The 15,721-nt window shown below is 36.6% G+C and overlaps 1 protein-coding gene across 6 annotated transcripts in view; it reads left to right on the top strand.

The window, feature by feature from the left end:
• The window catches only part of RAPGEF2 (Rap guanine nucleotide exchange factor 2), a 193,473-nt gene that overhangs the window by 62,259 nt on the left and 115,493 nt on the right, over nt 1–15,721 (top strand). For all 6 annotated transcript variants that reach the window (XM_030012683.2, XM_030012670.1, XM_030012660.2 and 3 more), the window contains exon 3: nt 1,241–1,297. In XM_030012683.2, coding sequence (XP_029868543.1) covers nt 1,241–1,297 — 57 coding nt within the window. The remainder of the gene's footprint in view (nt 1–1,240; nt 1,298–15,721) is intronic.

Genomic DNA, 15,721 nt, shown 5'->3' with positions numbered 1-15,721 from the left:
CCACTTCTGGACAGAAAAAGCATTATTTCTTAGTAGGCTGAATTAATAAGTAAAATCCCGAAAGAAATGAGTGCCAAGGTAACTTTTGTAGCAGCCTGTTGGCTATTGAGATGAATGATCTAGGAAATGATGGGAAATGGCAATAAGAAGCCTTTTAAATGTCACATCAAACCCAGACCCACTCTTCTAGTCCTCAGATCAACTTTTTTGAGACTTTTTGCCTGAGCAGGAATTCTTGAGCACTTTTGTCAGCTTAGGATATCATTGCAGGCAGCTGGTCATTAGTGCGCTGAGGTTCTGATGACTGATCCTGTGAAGAATGAGAATTTCTTTTCCAAATTTAAATATAGTTCCGCATTTGAATGTTCACATGAGCCTCTTAGGCAAATCTCTGTCTGACTGTCTGTCAAATAGCCTTGGTGTTTGCAGTCTGCTTCAGAGCCATAGAAAGTCCACGGGAGGCAGCGGGGTTTGTCTCCTTCCCACCCCCCAGTAATTTACAGGGTCCATTTCCTTAAGACAGTAGACAGAAATGGCATGTTGATTTTTTACACCAAGTTAACACTGCATTTCCTAATACGTGGTAAGTTCTATTATAGTTGCTCTCTATTAAGCCACATTTGTCAGGCAGACAGTGAATGCGAAAGTGCTTTAATCCTCCCCTCTAGAAAGAGGATTTTCCTGCAGGAAGTTCTCTCCACTTTGAGCTTTCTGGGATTTCAGCATTAAAATCTCACGGTAGTTTTTAAGTTGCTGAATTTTAGCAAAATAAGAAGCATTGATTTACCATGCGACATAATTTCTTGTTTTATCTATTGGGCCTGACTTGAAAAAGGGAACAGTTTTTATATCGTGGTATCTCTGATTAGTGTTAACATATCATAAATTTCTATCCATTTCCAGAATTCTGAATTGTTTCCTTATAAAGCAACTTACTTTTATCAGATCACTTTGTAAAATGAGATCAGTATCATTTTACCCATTTTATAGAATTTTTTTTATGGGAGCAATTACATCTAGTGTCCTAAATCAAATCTGATCTTGGATGAACTAATAAGTTTAATGCTTAGATTTAACAATTTGTTCTCTTAAATTAAAAACCAGCTTAGCTTTAAATTGATGGTTAGTTTCTGCAAGTGCTGGAGGCAAATGTGGAAATGCTGACTAACTTTAGAAAGTGAAGTCTTTGTGACACTGATAGGAATCATAATTAAAAATGACTTCTTTCCTTCTCTTTCAGACTGATGTGTGAAACTGTTAGATATGAAAGGCATGAAGCAAATGAAGTTCTGTACTAGTAAGTATTTCTGCTTCCTTTCGTATGATGTTCAAAGAATTAATTCATTTTAAAGTCTGTTAAGGACAGTGTTCGATGCCAATTCCCTCACCCAGCGTACAGCTTGTAAACATAAATGAGCCACTTCACTTTCATTGTCAAACAGTGGAGAAATTTGCTGGTGCCAGGGAGGGAGCTAACAGTGACTCTTGCTTGGTGATGTGTGTTGTATCCATTTTTGTAACCAGTGAGATGTTATAACATTAGGGGATGTGGGATGTCTTCTTGTTGGAGTAAGTTGTCATTTAGTCTCACTTCAATTTTGTCAAAGTAGTAGCGACCAGCTTTTTGTGCCAGAGGTGCCAAATCGACATATCTAACACAGCTTATAATTAGCAGGGATGTGATCTAATGTCAGCTCAGATTTACAGTAGAGATCTGAGGATTGCAATTGCTTTGTTTATGCAAGCAACTTACTGAAACAAAAGGTTTATTAGATTTTCACTTAATGCCTTTAAACCAGGCTCTAAATGCAGATTTTTCTGGGTTGTCTGGTATTATTTGAACATTTAAGCATATGAAGCATGCACCTGTATGCTGCCTTTTATGCATGTGTAATTTTTCCTATGTTGACCATCAGGAAGAAGATGTGATTGAACAAACTTTCATGTGAAGCCTTGACCATTCAGCAAAGTTAAATTAATGTCTAGTGAAACCCAGTAATCAGTTATGTATGGGAAATGCACAAGGTCAAATTTCAAGTAGACCAATATAATCTTTATTCATTTTACAGACTAATTTGCTAGTGACCATTGTGCTGGTGATTTGTCCTTTACCAGGCAGTTGGTTGTGTCCATTACGTGTACTAGAGTTTTTGTTTAGACCCAATATCTTGGCTCCTTCTAACTGTTGGTTTAAATTTGAATTATATGCTGAATGAATCAAGGCTGCTAGTTATGCATATACTCAAGGCGGGTAACTCAAGGCAGGCAAAAGTTACCGGGAGATACGTGCCCAAGAAAATACAATGCACAAACAGAAAATTGTGAGATCTGGGTTAACTTGAAGTGCTTTTTGCAATTCTTTTGCACTGATTTCCTTTGTCACTCCTTTCATGTGACTTAATCTTCACTTTGGTTGTTTGCCTGTCATTCCTATTTACTTGCTTCTTGACGGGTTTTTTTCCCATGATTTATTCAGTAGATATAATGGGCAGTTTGTCAGTTTCTAGATATAGAAGCTAATGCAAAATGTGCTTGCTCTAACATTTCACATCTCTGATTTAATGTTTAATGGGCTAAACCTGAAAGTTAATGCTGAATATTTTTATTTAAAAAAAAAAAATCTAAAAATTCAGTATTTTGAAGCTAGAAATATATGTTCTGTTACTCTGAGTTGTAGCTTTACATTTTATTTTAATGAACAATTTGAGATCTACTTGGTAAGAAAATCCCATGGAACCTGCAGTTTAATTTCAGTATTCTATTTTTAGGATAATGAACTTGGAGGAATCCTTCTTTTGTTTCACAAATTCAGCATACGTATTGAAGACTTATTATAAAAACCAGAATTCCGATTTTACAATGTACACGTCTGGAAAAATTCTTTGAGTACTACAGGAGATAAGCAATGTGATAGCCAGGTTAGAATCAATCCACTCAGTTATGAGCTATAGGAAATGAGCTTGGAGCATACAACCTTGTCACTTTTTATTGAACATGCCAGAATTTATCACTTGAAGCTCTTATTTTAGTCATGAAGGCCAAGGTTTTTAAAAAAGCATTAAATTTGAATGCTAAATTACAACTTTTTTTTTTCCCCAGCGATGATATGTCTTGCATTGAAATCTGAAATTGGGTGCTAATCTTCTGTGTTCATTAGAAAAATCTATTAAAATAGCTGCAACTGTTGGAGCTGTTAATTGACCTGTGTGTGTGACCTCCCTGAGGCACAACTTAGTGTCTCAGTGTGTATAAGGTAAATCTTTACCCCTAAATGCTAACATGAAAACTAATACAGTTGCTTTGCTTATTTGATCACAACTTTTTTTATTGTGAAAATTTTGTTCTTATCGTCAGATGTACTTATAAAATGGTAAATTTCTATTGCATGTATGCAATGCTGAAAATAATTATCTGCATTCACTACACAGTAATTATTTTATCCTCTGTTTAAAAAAAAAGTTGTAAATTTTCATAGTACCTCTATAGATTTTTTTTTTTAAATGGCCAAAGGGATAAAATGGAGCACGTTGTTTAAAATTGGCTCATCTCATCTGCATTTACTTTACTATCAGTGGGTGTACATGGTAGTGACAAATTCTCAAACCCTACAGCCATCTCACTGTTTAAATGGAAACTGGGTTATTAAAAGTGGCAGTTCAGCTCGAGTTATTCTTCATTTGCCAGTCATCCTACTACTTTCATTTGATGGGAAGTTAATGATAAAAGGGCTTAAATCCTGCAAGGCAAAATTTCAGAGTTGAGGTTTACTTGACATATATACCTGATTTTTTTTTTTTTTTTTTTTTTTTTTTTTTTTTACCTGCTACCTTTATTCAAATCTACTTAAAGATCCCTTTTAAAAAAATATTTAGTTTGGTCACTTGATAAATATTTTATCAGTAGTTCAAAGGAAAAAAAAAAGTTCTTTTTTCGTATCTGCATAGTAGTCATTCTTGACATTTCCAACAGTAAGCTTCTAATTGGCATTTTCTTTGGAAACCAAAGTTTTAACAGATTTGTACAGGGTTTGTATACATCTTGACAGTTGAAAAAATTTTTCAGATCAAAATTTAAATGTTTGCTATAATGGCAGAGAGGAATCTTTGGCAATAAATGTTTTGCATATAAGCAAATGAATATGTCTCTAATGAAAGAAGCACCTCTTTTTTCCCCTCATTAGTCGTACAGGGGCTGTATGTGGTTTTCAGCCCTGCTGTTTGATATTTCTGTCTGTTTGCATCAGTGGTGTTTGGCTGACTCTTTCTTTAAGGAAGTCTTGTCTGTCTTTAAGCTTCCCCTATTTACTTGGCTAAAGATACTGGATTGGCAGAAAATAAATTTTAAGTTTTGATGACCTGCTGTCCAAAGTCATTCAATAATAAAACTTCATGTGCTTCTGAATTGTCATGCTGAAGCACAACCTGTTTTTGTGATCTCATTCCCTTTAGTTTCTAAGCAATTGAACCTGGAACTAACTTAGCTGCTGCTTAAAATGTTTTTAAAAAATACAAAGGAAACCCCAACCCAGGTTATTGTAAAGTGTATTTTAGTTTTTTAGAGAACCTTCCAATGAAAGCCTGATAGGATATATGCTCCTACCTCCCACATGTCCCTGCTGAGAAGATTGCAAGATGTATATTTTGGATTTAAGCTCTTATCAGTAACAAATTTCTCGCTCTGTAGCACTTTAGTAGTATGCTACTGGTTTTGATTGCATTGATTCTTAGAAAAGGACAAGTGTTAAAAGAAGAGTAGTTAGTTATCTCTTGGACATCTTGAACTGAATTTTAGCGTTAATGTCTGTGGTTGGAAAAAGCTCTTGTCTAATGTCAACATGTTTGTGTGCTTTTATGTCATTCTGTTGTGCAGCCTTCTGTGCTTTAATGAAATTCATTGTTTTCAGAGGACTGTATTGTGGAAAAAAAAAAAGCGTACATATAAACAGGAGATTGGAGGGAAAAAATATTACGTATAAAACTGAGTTATTACTACAGAGAATGACCACAGCTGAAATGAGAAATGGTGATCTCTTTAGTTTCTAAATTACTGACTATGGTAGGCAGGATGTGGAATAAATAGCCGTATTTGTACAATTATGTTTTGTCTTGCTTTTTTCCTCATTCCCTGCTTGTCATACAATCTGGGATGAAAAAACATCCACTTATGTTAAGACTGTGGTGCTTATATGGGGAGAGGGGCTGGGGAGAGAAGAGAAAAGGGGATGAGAAGCAGAGAAGGCCATAAAAAGGATAAAGATACATAATTTCAGCTGGTCTTTTTGGATATTTCTATGTTTAGAACTAAATTCTCAGGTCCAGTAGCTGTAATATCACCGTCCAGCCTTAGCCAGGTTTTCTGAGTTACATCACCATGGCAAATCACAAGACCCAAACCCATTTGTTTTGGGGCAGCCATGCGGCCTTCTCCAGAGCTGGCTTGGCCCAGGCTTCAAAGCCTGAAACGAATGAAATCTGGAAAGGAAATAAAGGAGCACGACTTCTTGGTTGCTATGCAAATACTTTTGGTTTTCTTAGATGAAAATGTTAGCGTCTTTCACGAGGTAGAGCAGAACATTTGAAAAATGCTGGAGGGCATTGGCTTTGCGTAGCTTTGGGACAGGCTGCGTTAGAGGATTGCCTGAAGGCACTGTGGAGACTGACTCGGGGCAGTGACTGGCAGGGAACTTCCAGAGCTTCCTCAGGAGGATGCTTTTCCCAGGGAGGAGACGTGGTGTCATCTGTCCAGGTATTGTGCATTACACAAAAAGTCAAGCAGGGTGTAAGCTGTAAAGCGTCTGGGTGTGTTACAGCTAAACGGCTAAGCTGTAGTTTTATTTGCAGCTGTAGGTCTATGTAATGTACAGTCGTTCTGCGCAAGGACAGGTGAGAAATAGATCTATGAGTAGTCTTTAAGAGTGGGAATCTAAGAGTCAAACTTTTAAGTTCTACAATAAAAGTGACATCTAGTGAATTCATGGTTCTTTCACAGTAGCGTATTGCCCCGAAGACCCTCGGAGGATAGAAGCAGTGCGTGCAAAACAACAAAAAGTGATGCCAAAGTGGCCGTACGTTTCTGCATAGCCTGACTTAATTGTGCGATGAAGTGTGACAAAAATGAGCTAAAGGCCTCTGCTTTAGCTATTGGTGCAGGATTTTTAAACAGAACAGCTCTGCTGAGACCACCTCACTGAAATTTGTCTTCTGACACATACATTTGTGTCACGAAGAAGTGCTTTTATGTTCTGTACATGTTCGAGAAGTTTTATGGTGGTGGTGCTATCATAAAAACAAGTTATTCTGTATAGATATGATATCTGTGATCTACAGCTATATATGTTTATATCTTATAGTTATAAAACTTAAAACCTAAAACACTACAGAAAGGAATTGCTAGAGAAGTGTATGAGGATCACACTGATGTTTCCACTAGTGATGTTCCAAGTTATCAGTAAAATTATTCTCTTGTGTTCTTTAATACTTTACTTTTAACCAGAATTTCTGGTTTTTGGACAAGATGTGCCTGTTTGGAGGCTTGGGTCACATTTTTGCGTTTACTGTCCTTGTTACTGGATGTTCTTGACTTCAGAGAGCCCCTATAAAAGATTTCTTCCTTGGGCTCATAGAAATATGAGACACTTTGAAAATTATTTAAAATGCTCTAAATACACAGTAAACTCAGAACATTTCTCTTTGAAGCATCTCTCTGGGTCAGTATGTGAATTTTCAGGTAGACCTCTGCAGGCAATATATATTCATTCTGCTTGTGCATCCATACGTTTCTGTGGAAGTCATGTAGCAGTATATTTAATAATGCAAAGAACTGCTGCAGCATGGCTGGTCTCTTTTTTTTTTTTTTTTTTTTTTCTTCTTCTTCTTAAAGTATTCTAAAGGTGTATTGCACCTTCTGATAGTCAGGCAGTTGCCAAAGTAGTGTTGGGATACTGCCAGTTCTGCACTGCAGTAAATCAGGAACCTGAATTCCTATGTTGTGTTGTGGATACATTTTCTGTGGGGAATTTCTTAGGCAATGTGTATCATTAAAACAAATACATTCAAGGACTTGGCAGTCAGCTCTGTATAAGCAGACACTGAATCAAGGCTTCTTAATAGTGTCAGTGATCAATGTTACAGTCTGTTGGCTTTGCATAGCCAGTTCCAAATTTCTGTGTTATTGTTTGACCTGATTTTGAGACTTCTTTGAATGAAGACTAAAGTAAGGTTTTTTAAGAGGATTTTAATTTGCACCTTCTTTACTGTAAATGTTTCACTAAAACCTTTCATATTTTTGTTGTTTTTGTAATTTTGAGAATAAAAGCTTTGATTTTGGAGGAATAGTAGAAAGGTATAAGATTTAATAGCAGAATTGTGCGTCTTGATTGACCTCAGAGTATTTTGGATGCAAGATCATTTTATTTTACTACTTCTGTCATTGTTTTCCTGGTGTTTTAGGAGACTATAATTTTTTATATCAAGGGCTAATTCACTGTGCAAGTTTAATACCAAGACTTCAATGACAGTAGGTCAATGAGCTTGCATATGTATATTTGCATAATGTATTTATTGATTGCCTGTATAATCAGCTGTCTTAGACTCACACGCATTACTGACACTCGGCAATAATCTCTGATTGGACTGAATTTTCTGGTTTATTTTACTGATGTTATTTCAGAAGTGGAAAAGAATGCAAATAAATTAAATACTCTAAAACTTCCAACTGTTTTCATGAATACTGAGGAGTTGTTTCCTGTGGTTCATTCTTCTTTATTTCCCACTCTTGCTACCAGAAGACAAGACATCAGTTTTCATCTGGTGTCCATTAATAAATGATAATTATGGACATCAGTTGAAATATGCACTTTAAGATGCCTGTTTAGTGAAAATTAGAACTTCTAAATTCTGAGTTACCAGTTTCATTACTGGGATGTATTTTAAATTCTTATATTTAGAGTGAAGATTAGGAGTAAGAATAAATGTAACTTCAATGTGTTCATAAAAAAAAAAAAGTATTTGAAAATTGTGTGTGGCTAATGCATTAAGTACCCAATCTGTTTTACTTCTGTGTTTGGGATATACCTCTTAATGTCATAAAGAGTACCTAAAATGCTCTGGCAGATGTCAGGTGACTGCTTAACTAGCTTATTAAGGAGGGTTATAGACAGTGCTGACAATGTGAGTAAACTGTTTTCTGATTATTCCGAATGCTACAACAATACAGTGCTAGTGGGCAGGATCTTCAGGCAATGAGGTGTCTACCTGAGAGTATTGTTAAACTTAGACACTTTTGACATTCTAAGGCACTTCGGGGCTAATGTTTAATTGTGGCAATGATTATTCAATTAAAACAATAAACTACCTGTAGCTTTCAGCATACAGAGGATAACCAAAATGAGCAGAGAGAAAGATTAATCTGCTGAAACAATATCCTATGGAGCATAAGCTTGCAGAGCAATGTTTTTTCTAATTTCTTCTTGTGTAGTGCTTAAATGCCTGAAAGAGGTCCCAGTTCTGATGTGTCAAATTTTCATTGTTTCTGTTCCTCTCAAGTGGATATCTGGGAGCATGAATGATGTTCTGAATTACTCTGTTTACTTTCTGAAATTTATTCAACTTTCAACAACATTGAATATGATTTCATGAAAATGTAATCTGCTAGGTATATCTTGGTTTGTAATATAAGCTGTTTTATCAAAAGAGTTACAAATGTTATAGCTTGTAGGAATGGTACTATATCCAGTTTAAATGTAAGTCTTGAATGAATCCTTTAGTGGTTGGAATTTTAATGATTTATGGAGACAATAATTCTAACTAGCTCTTTCACAACCAAGAAATTGTTCTTGCTGATTTAATGACCTTTTTATGAAGTAACTTGGAAAATACCTCTGAATTGGAAAGTAATTCTGGATGTGGCGTTTGACTTACGTTAGAGGTCCTTCCAGCATCTGGTGTTGCTGCACCATTCAGTCCAGTGTCGGAAGGAGAATGACACCTCCATTGTTTAGGTATCAGGATAGACACATCTCTCATAAAGGAAATATTAAGCAGTAATTATATGGCAGCCATTTCTGTTTTCATTGAGACCTGCATACTGCTTAGCTTTTTTCAAGTGCTGTCTTAAAGGAGTTGGCTGAGAAACCAATGACCAGTAGGTGGTCAGAGCAGCAATGACTTCTGTTTAGCATGTCCTTTTAAGTCCAGGTGCTGAATTTTGCACTGAAGTGATGCCTTATTTGACAGAATTAAAGCATGTTTGACAGCAGTCATCACAAAGACCTGCAAATTCTTGCCACTGTACATACTTAGGACGTTCATTATCTCAGCTGAACCAAATGCACACAAGTAAGCATGTGCTGAATACGATTCATTATTCCAGAGTTTTTAGTAGTGATACATCTCATCTTGATGGAGAATGAGAATTAAATTGATTGCACTCATTAAAGTGTAGCTATTTCTAAAGAACTTTTAAAGGAAAGTGATGCATCAGGACTTGTTAGGATAGAGGAAGACACTAGAGGTTGCATAACTATTTGAGATTTATTGGGTCTTTCAGCAGGTTGACTTAAATCTTTATTGTTGCTGAATATTTTGGAAGGTTTTTCAACATCTTATGTGATTATGAAATCTGAAAGCTAAAACTGGAACACCTGTGCTACTGTAGACAGATGCCTTAGAATCAGTACGTGTGGGGGACATGTATTGAAACAAGTTATATTTTGTGCATAATTTCTTTGATATGCTTTTAATATTGATTGAGGTTTATAGTTAGAAACCTGATGCACAAGTGCTTCAGATTGCTTTAAATCAAAATAAAATAATTATAATTAGAAAATAAAACTTCAGTTTTAAGTAGTGTATATGTAGCTAGTTGGGGATCTGGGAATAAGAAGCTGCCCCTTCCAGTAGAATAAATAGCTCACAGCGTGAAGAGTTTGATAAAAGTGCTGAAGACTTTGAGAAAGGCTGCAAACTTCTTGGATCTTGGCAGCCTGGAGATTTATAAACACTTCCTCATTTTTGAACTTTGAGTACCTCTGAGGTCTCAAAGAACAGTCATATGCTAGAAAATGTGAAGACTTAAGTCTGAAAATACTGTCTAACCTTATCAGCGGTGACAGCCTGGTGATGTCATCATAGGCTATTTCATAATTATGTAGCTGAAGATTCCAGACAGAACAGTTAGAGTGACAGCTATGAAGTTAGTTTGCAAAGTTCTGTCTTCAGTTCTTCTGTGTCATTTTCAAAGTGGAGAAGTGTGCTGTCTGGCTGCAGGTTGTAGTTGCGTAAAAGGACTACATCAAGGAAGCTGGGGAGGGAAGCACAACGGGAAGGCACTGCAATCCAGTCTCTGGATTTCCGTTTCTAGCTTCTGAATTCCCGTAAATCAAGCTCTCTTGCATTCTGGGAAATTAAATATAGATTCCCCAGGAAATCCCCTGCTCTCAAAAGTGCTATAATACAAGAGTCAAGATTTAAAGTAGCTCTATTTAAATTTTGTACAACTAACTGAAGTGCAGATTATGAATAAAGTGTGCATATTGGTGACTATTTTGGTATTGGTTTTAAGTTTCGCACCACTTTAAGGTTGCTGCTAGAACCTGTGTATTCTGAAAACTTTATCAGTAGGTAGCTCCATCACAGTAGTTATAACAGAAGAACATTAAATCTTGGTCCCTTGAGTCCTTTTGTTGTTGTCTTCACAGAATACAAATACTATCATCTGCTAAAGATCTCTTGCTCTACTTCTTCTTAAGATTTAGGCTCTTTCCTCTACACTGTAGTCAAATGCTTTGAGTGCATGTAGACATACGGGTGTTAGTCTAATCCTAGTGTGCTAACAGGTTACAGTTTTAGTGCAGCTGGTGTCTTGAATCTGGCCATAGTCCTGTTGGTTCTGTAAAGGATGGATGGAAGTTTGTGTTGCCGAGGTTTCACTGGGGCTTTTGCTGGCTTTACTATAGCTAGGACAGAATGACTACATGTATTGATTTTGTTCTTCTGACTGCCGCTTAATGTGTGACTTTTGGGTTGACTTAGTTCTGATTCTCTGCAGGATAAATTGCCCATGTCATCTTACTTTCTTGGTAATAAATCTTGGTTTTTGTAACTTGGGAAATTGGATAGCTGTGCTGCATTTGGTAGGCAATATAACAGTCCTGAGTTTCATCCAGATGAATATTCAGAACAGTAGATAAGCTGGAAAAAACAAACAAAAAACAAACAACCCCCCAAAACCCCCAAAGAAACCCCCACTAGTCTTAAGTATTTGAAGCAACATACTGCATCACTTAAGGCCAACAGGTAAAGTAATTTCTTGCCTGCAGAGAAGATCTGTGAATGCCCGCTTGGAAATGTACATGTGCCAATAACTCCTGATTTCAAGTATTTCCACTCCTGTTGTGCATGCAGCCTTGCAAGACTGAAGGGTGGTTGGGGAGAGGAACTCCAAACTAAGTAGACGTGCTGATTGCCTGGGTTGGGCAGGCTTTGCTTTCAGCCTGATGTGGACGTTCACTGCACTTCCAGTCTCCTAGTGTCTAACAGCTGCTGCTTCAGTGGTGGTGGTGATAATGGACAGCAGTGGCACCCTTACAAAACTAGTCATTGGAAAGATCCTACCTTATCAAATGTCTTTCCTTTCTACATCAGCTTGACTGACAGGTGCTACTGGACCCTCCCCTCAACTGTCCCTAGGCCAAAAAAACCCCAATCTCCCTCTAAGGATGCCTTTGGGGGGATGTCGTCAGCATCTATCCTGCTTCAGCTAATTCTGGATGACTTGCTTACATGGAGTTAATATCCTCCTGCAAACCCAGTCAGGGATGTGTCCTGTCCAAAAAAGAACCCTGTTAAGCACAATTTACTGTCACCTCTTTGACAGAAGATGTATCTTTAGGAGGAAAAATACAGTTTCTAGATACCTCTGTGGGCTGCCAGTGGTAAGCAGTATTCTAGCAGGGAAAGAAAACTCCATAATTAGGCTTAGATTTCTTCTCTAGGATTCAATTCTGATGTTTAAAAACAAACCATAAAATGTGATTGCAAAGAAAAACCTTTCAAATGTGAGTATCCTACATTGGGTAAAATGGTATTTGCATGAGTCCTCACATAGCTTGAAGAAGTGGTTTTGTAGTTTAGTATAGGCTTCTGTAGTTCCTTCTGTTCATTACAGGCACAAAAGTCCTGAAGAATGCAAATGTATTGTTGATGAACAAAGGTCAAACGTAGTACAGAAAACATGGAAACTTGATTGAAAGCCACCTGATGTTTGAATAGGATTGTGGAAAGCCCAGGATCCTTGAAATGAAAGAATGACGTGGTTTTTTGTAACAGCACTGTCTAGCAAAAGCTGGCTGCCAAATGGCTTTGAGGCTTAATTCTAAACAACAAGTGTAGCAAGTGTTGAGAAGTGCAGGAGTTAAATATATTTTCATATGAAAGGAATAGATCAGTCTTTCATTTGTCTGTGGGTTTTTTGGAGGGAAGCATGAGTGTTCTGGAGGAAGGAATGTATTTGCTGTACGTGTGGGTTTTTTTCAGACGTTTTGTTCAAGAGTATATTAAGACATTAGTAGTTGTAAACATGAAGAGAATGAAAATCCATCAGTGTTCTTTGCTCTTGAAGACTGTCTTGGAAATATTTCTGATATTTTGGCTGGCAATGAAAGTTTAAAAGAATAAAGAGTATATTTTGGCAGACATGTTCTGTAGTAACCTTCCACTATTCTGACACAGCAATATTGAAGATTTTTTTATTATTATTTAGATAATTAAGGAGTTGTTCAGTAGATATGCATGATGCAAGTACCTTAGAGCTTAGAAATTCTCAAACATGACTGTAAAAATAAAAACACTTAAAGTACGCATAAAGCAAAAGGAAAATAAAACCAATCAGATAGTATTCCTGAAGTTTCATTTATTTTTTTTAATCAGTACTTTCAGCTGTCAAATGAACAGATGCTTCTTTTGATTATATATAAAGTGGATAAAGTATGATGTTCAAGACAGATAAGTGAGAAGGAGCAACAACTGTTAAAGAGCTAGCTTGCAGAGAAAGTGGATAAACCTGTGAACTGGTAAAAGAAAAGATAAAACTGAGTTGGATGATTAACTAAGTGAAAAGTCATGGTGTGTGTGATCAAATAAGAAAAACTTAAACCACTGCAGTTAAATGTATAATCATTAAAGCTGTTTGTTAAATGATTCAAAGGTAGATTTCACAAGTGGCATTAAGAATTTGAATATTGAACATATTGACTGGTGCTTGTGAAAGCCAGTGTCTGCCTTACTCTTTGGAGATAAAAGATCTCCAATGAGAAAAGATAACTAAAGCCCCTTACAAATAGGTGATTTGACAGAGGATTTAAAATAGTTATCAACTCTTAGAGGAGGGAAATAAAAGCTTGTATATTAGTAGATTTGCAAAATATTTTCTATTGGTTTAAATATTTTTTTTTTTTTGCTTTGATTATTTTATCCTTGGAAATGGCTTTCTGTAAAAGTATAAACAGATCTTTTAGATTACTTTTGCTTTAGAGTTATAAAGCCTGTGACCCCTGATGAGGTTCTCTTCTATTGGACTAGACATTTATACTTAGTCAAACTGCCAATTTTTAGGAAAAGGAGGGGGGAAAAACCCCAACCCACAAAACTTCTTATGTGATAATATAATGCACTTAATCCACATGGAAAAATTATCCTTCACAACCTAATAGAGTTACTTCCCAGCAATTTGGGAAATCACTTAGTCTATAGCCATTGCTTCAAATGTCTATTTTAAAAACTTTCAACTGTGCTAATTAGTGCAGATTATTTGTATTTAGAATGGCATCTATTAAAAAACAGAAACAGGAAAAAAACCAACAGACCTGCAGTTCAGCAGCAATGCTGGTTGTATGCCTGTCACCTTAGGACTCATTTCGGGGGAAGAGTGTTTAAAGATGTGTGACTTCTCAGGTGCATGTTCATGCTTTTGAGAATGATATTTTCTTTTGAAGTGGTGGTCGTCTTATCTGCTTTAACCTGGTTCTCTGTACTTATGTACAATGTTGATTTTTTTTAGACTTAACAAGTTTGAGGGCAATATACAGGTCCATGTGAGAAGCAAGCTTGTGAAACGCCTCAGAAAAGGCAGCTTGGTGCACTTCAACTATGTAAATCAAAATGGCTTGTTGTTTTAGCTGTGACACCATGTTACTGCTTCATTTTCTATTGTCTATCAGTATAAAGAGTATTTCCTGAAGTCTTCATTTTGAAGATGTTAAGTCTTCACTGGCGGGCATGGCTGACCAGTGTGGCTTCACTGGTCAGGTCATAGCCTGGTGGAAAAGGAATATAGGCTGCATCATCTTAGTCAGTTCTTGTGTTCTTGGTCATAGATTGTGTCCTCAATTTTCTCTGTTAATTCTCCATGTTTCTAATGTCTGTCCTTTCTCTTATGGTTATATTATACAGTGCAAAATGGAAATGGAGCACGCTTTTAGATTGGATGGTTTGCTGTTTTGCTCTCAGCTGTTTTAGGCCAGCTCCTTCCCTCTCCTTCTAACTTCAGCTTTCCTTTTAGAAAGCGTAATATAGGGAGTGCTGAGGAAATGGCACTCCTGTTTTGAGGACCCTTCTGTGTAGGTACCTCTTAAATTGAAGTTCTTCAAATGAAAAACACGCTGCTAACATGTACAGAGCCTACTTAGATTTAAGATTGGATTTTAATACTATGCTGTCATCGTCATTAAAAGATGTGGGCTGTTCTTGCTTGAAGTTAGAACTCGTTGCTAAAGACTTGAGACATGTAATTTAAAAAAATGAAGGTGCTACAGATTAATTAAGTAATCTGCATCTCTTACTGTCACTAGGGATGTGGTTTTCAGATAAGGATGCTTGTGCAGTTCATAACGGCGTACTTGAATCCAATTAGTGAGTTTCTTTGGAAGAAGCAGGAGTGGTAAAAACTGAACTAAAGTACAGATATTCTCAGTGTTGACTGTTAAAATGGCACAAGATTTCCACTGCAGGTATTTCTAGTAATCTTGAACTATTTTATTTTCCTGTCTAAACATTATTTGAACTTATCCAAGAGGAGTCTAAGCCTATGAAAAAGATTTTGTATTACTCAAGGAGCAAGATCTGAATCTACAGTAGAATGAACTGGGCCCGGGTGGTGAAGTCCTCATCCAGTTCCTCTGTAGGATGAAGAGAGGGGAGTTTATTGGGAATCTATTCTTGTGCCAGGAGGAGGTATGAAAGGGGCAGTGCATAGTAGCAGCAGATAAAGTGGACTAACAAATCTGATGTACATTTACCATCTGCAAGTGTATCCAATGCTCTCGTACCTTGTGGGAAGGCAGACTGATGCCAAGAGACAAATTTTTGTCTTGAAGAAAGAGTGAAGGAGAGGGCTAGAATTGGAAAATGAAGCCTTGTTTATAGAGGGGAAGATGCTACAATTCTCTTCAGCAAGAGGAGAGTAATGGATTCGACAGAATACAATACTTTTGCTGTAGCTTGGCTTCATTTTAATCACTTTCAATTATATTTCATTGGATTTGTGTTGTTACTAAATAGATAGATTTATGCTTTTAAAAAAGTGAAGTAAATGAAATGAGGCATTCTAATGTGTATATATTTGCAGGTGGAAATTAGAATAGTTTGATGGAATTGTTTTGTAAATGATTGAACTGTGGCTTTCTTCCATAATTTTGAGCATTTTTGCATCTGATGTTCTTTGTACT

This window comes from Aquila chrysaetos, chromosome 1 (assembly GCF_900496995.4).
Source record: "Aquila chrysaetos chrysaetos chromosome 1, bAquChr1.4, whole genome shotgun sequence".
NCBI lineage: Eukaryota > Metazoa > Chordata > Aves > Accipitriformes > Accipitridae > Aquila > Aquila chrysaetos.
Note: the sequence above shows the minus strand (reverse complement) of the source record. Positions and strands in the feature narration are given on the sequence as shown.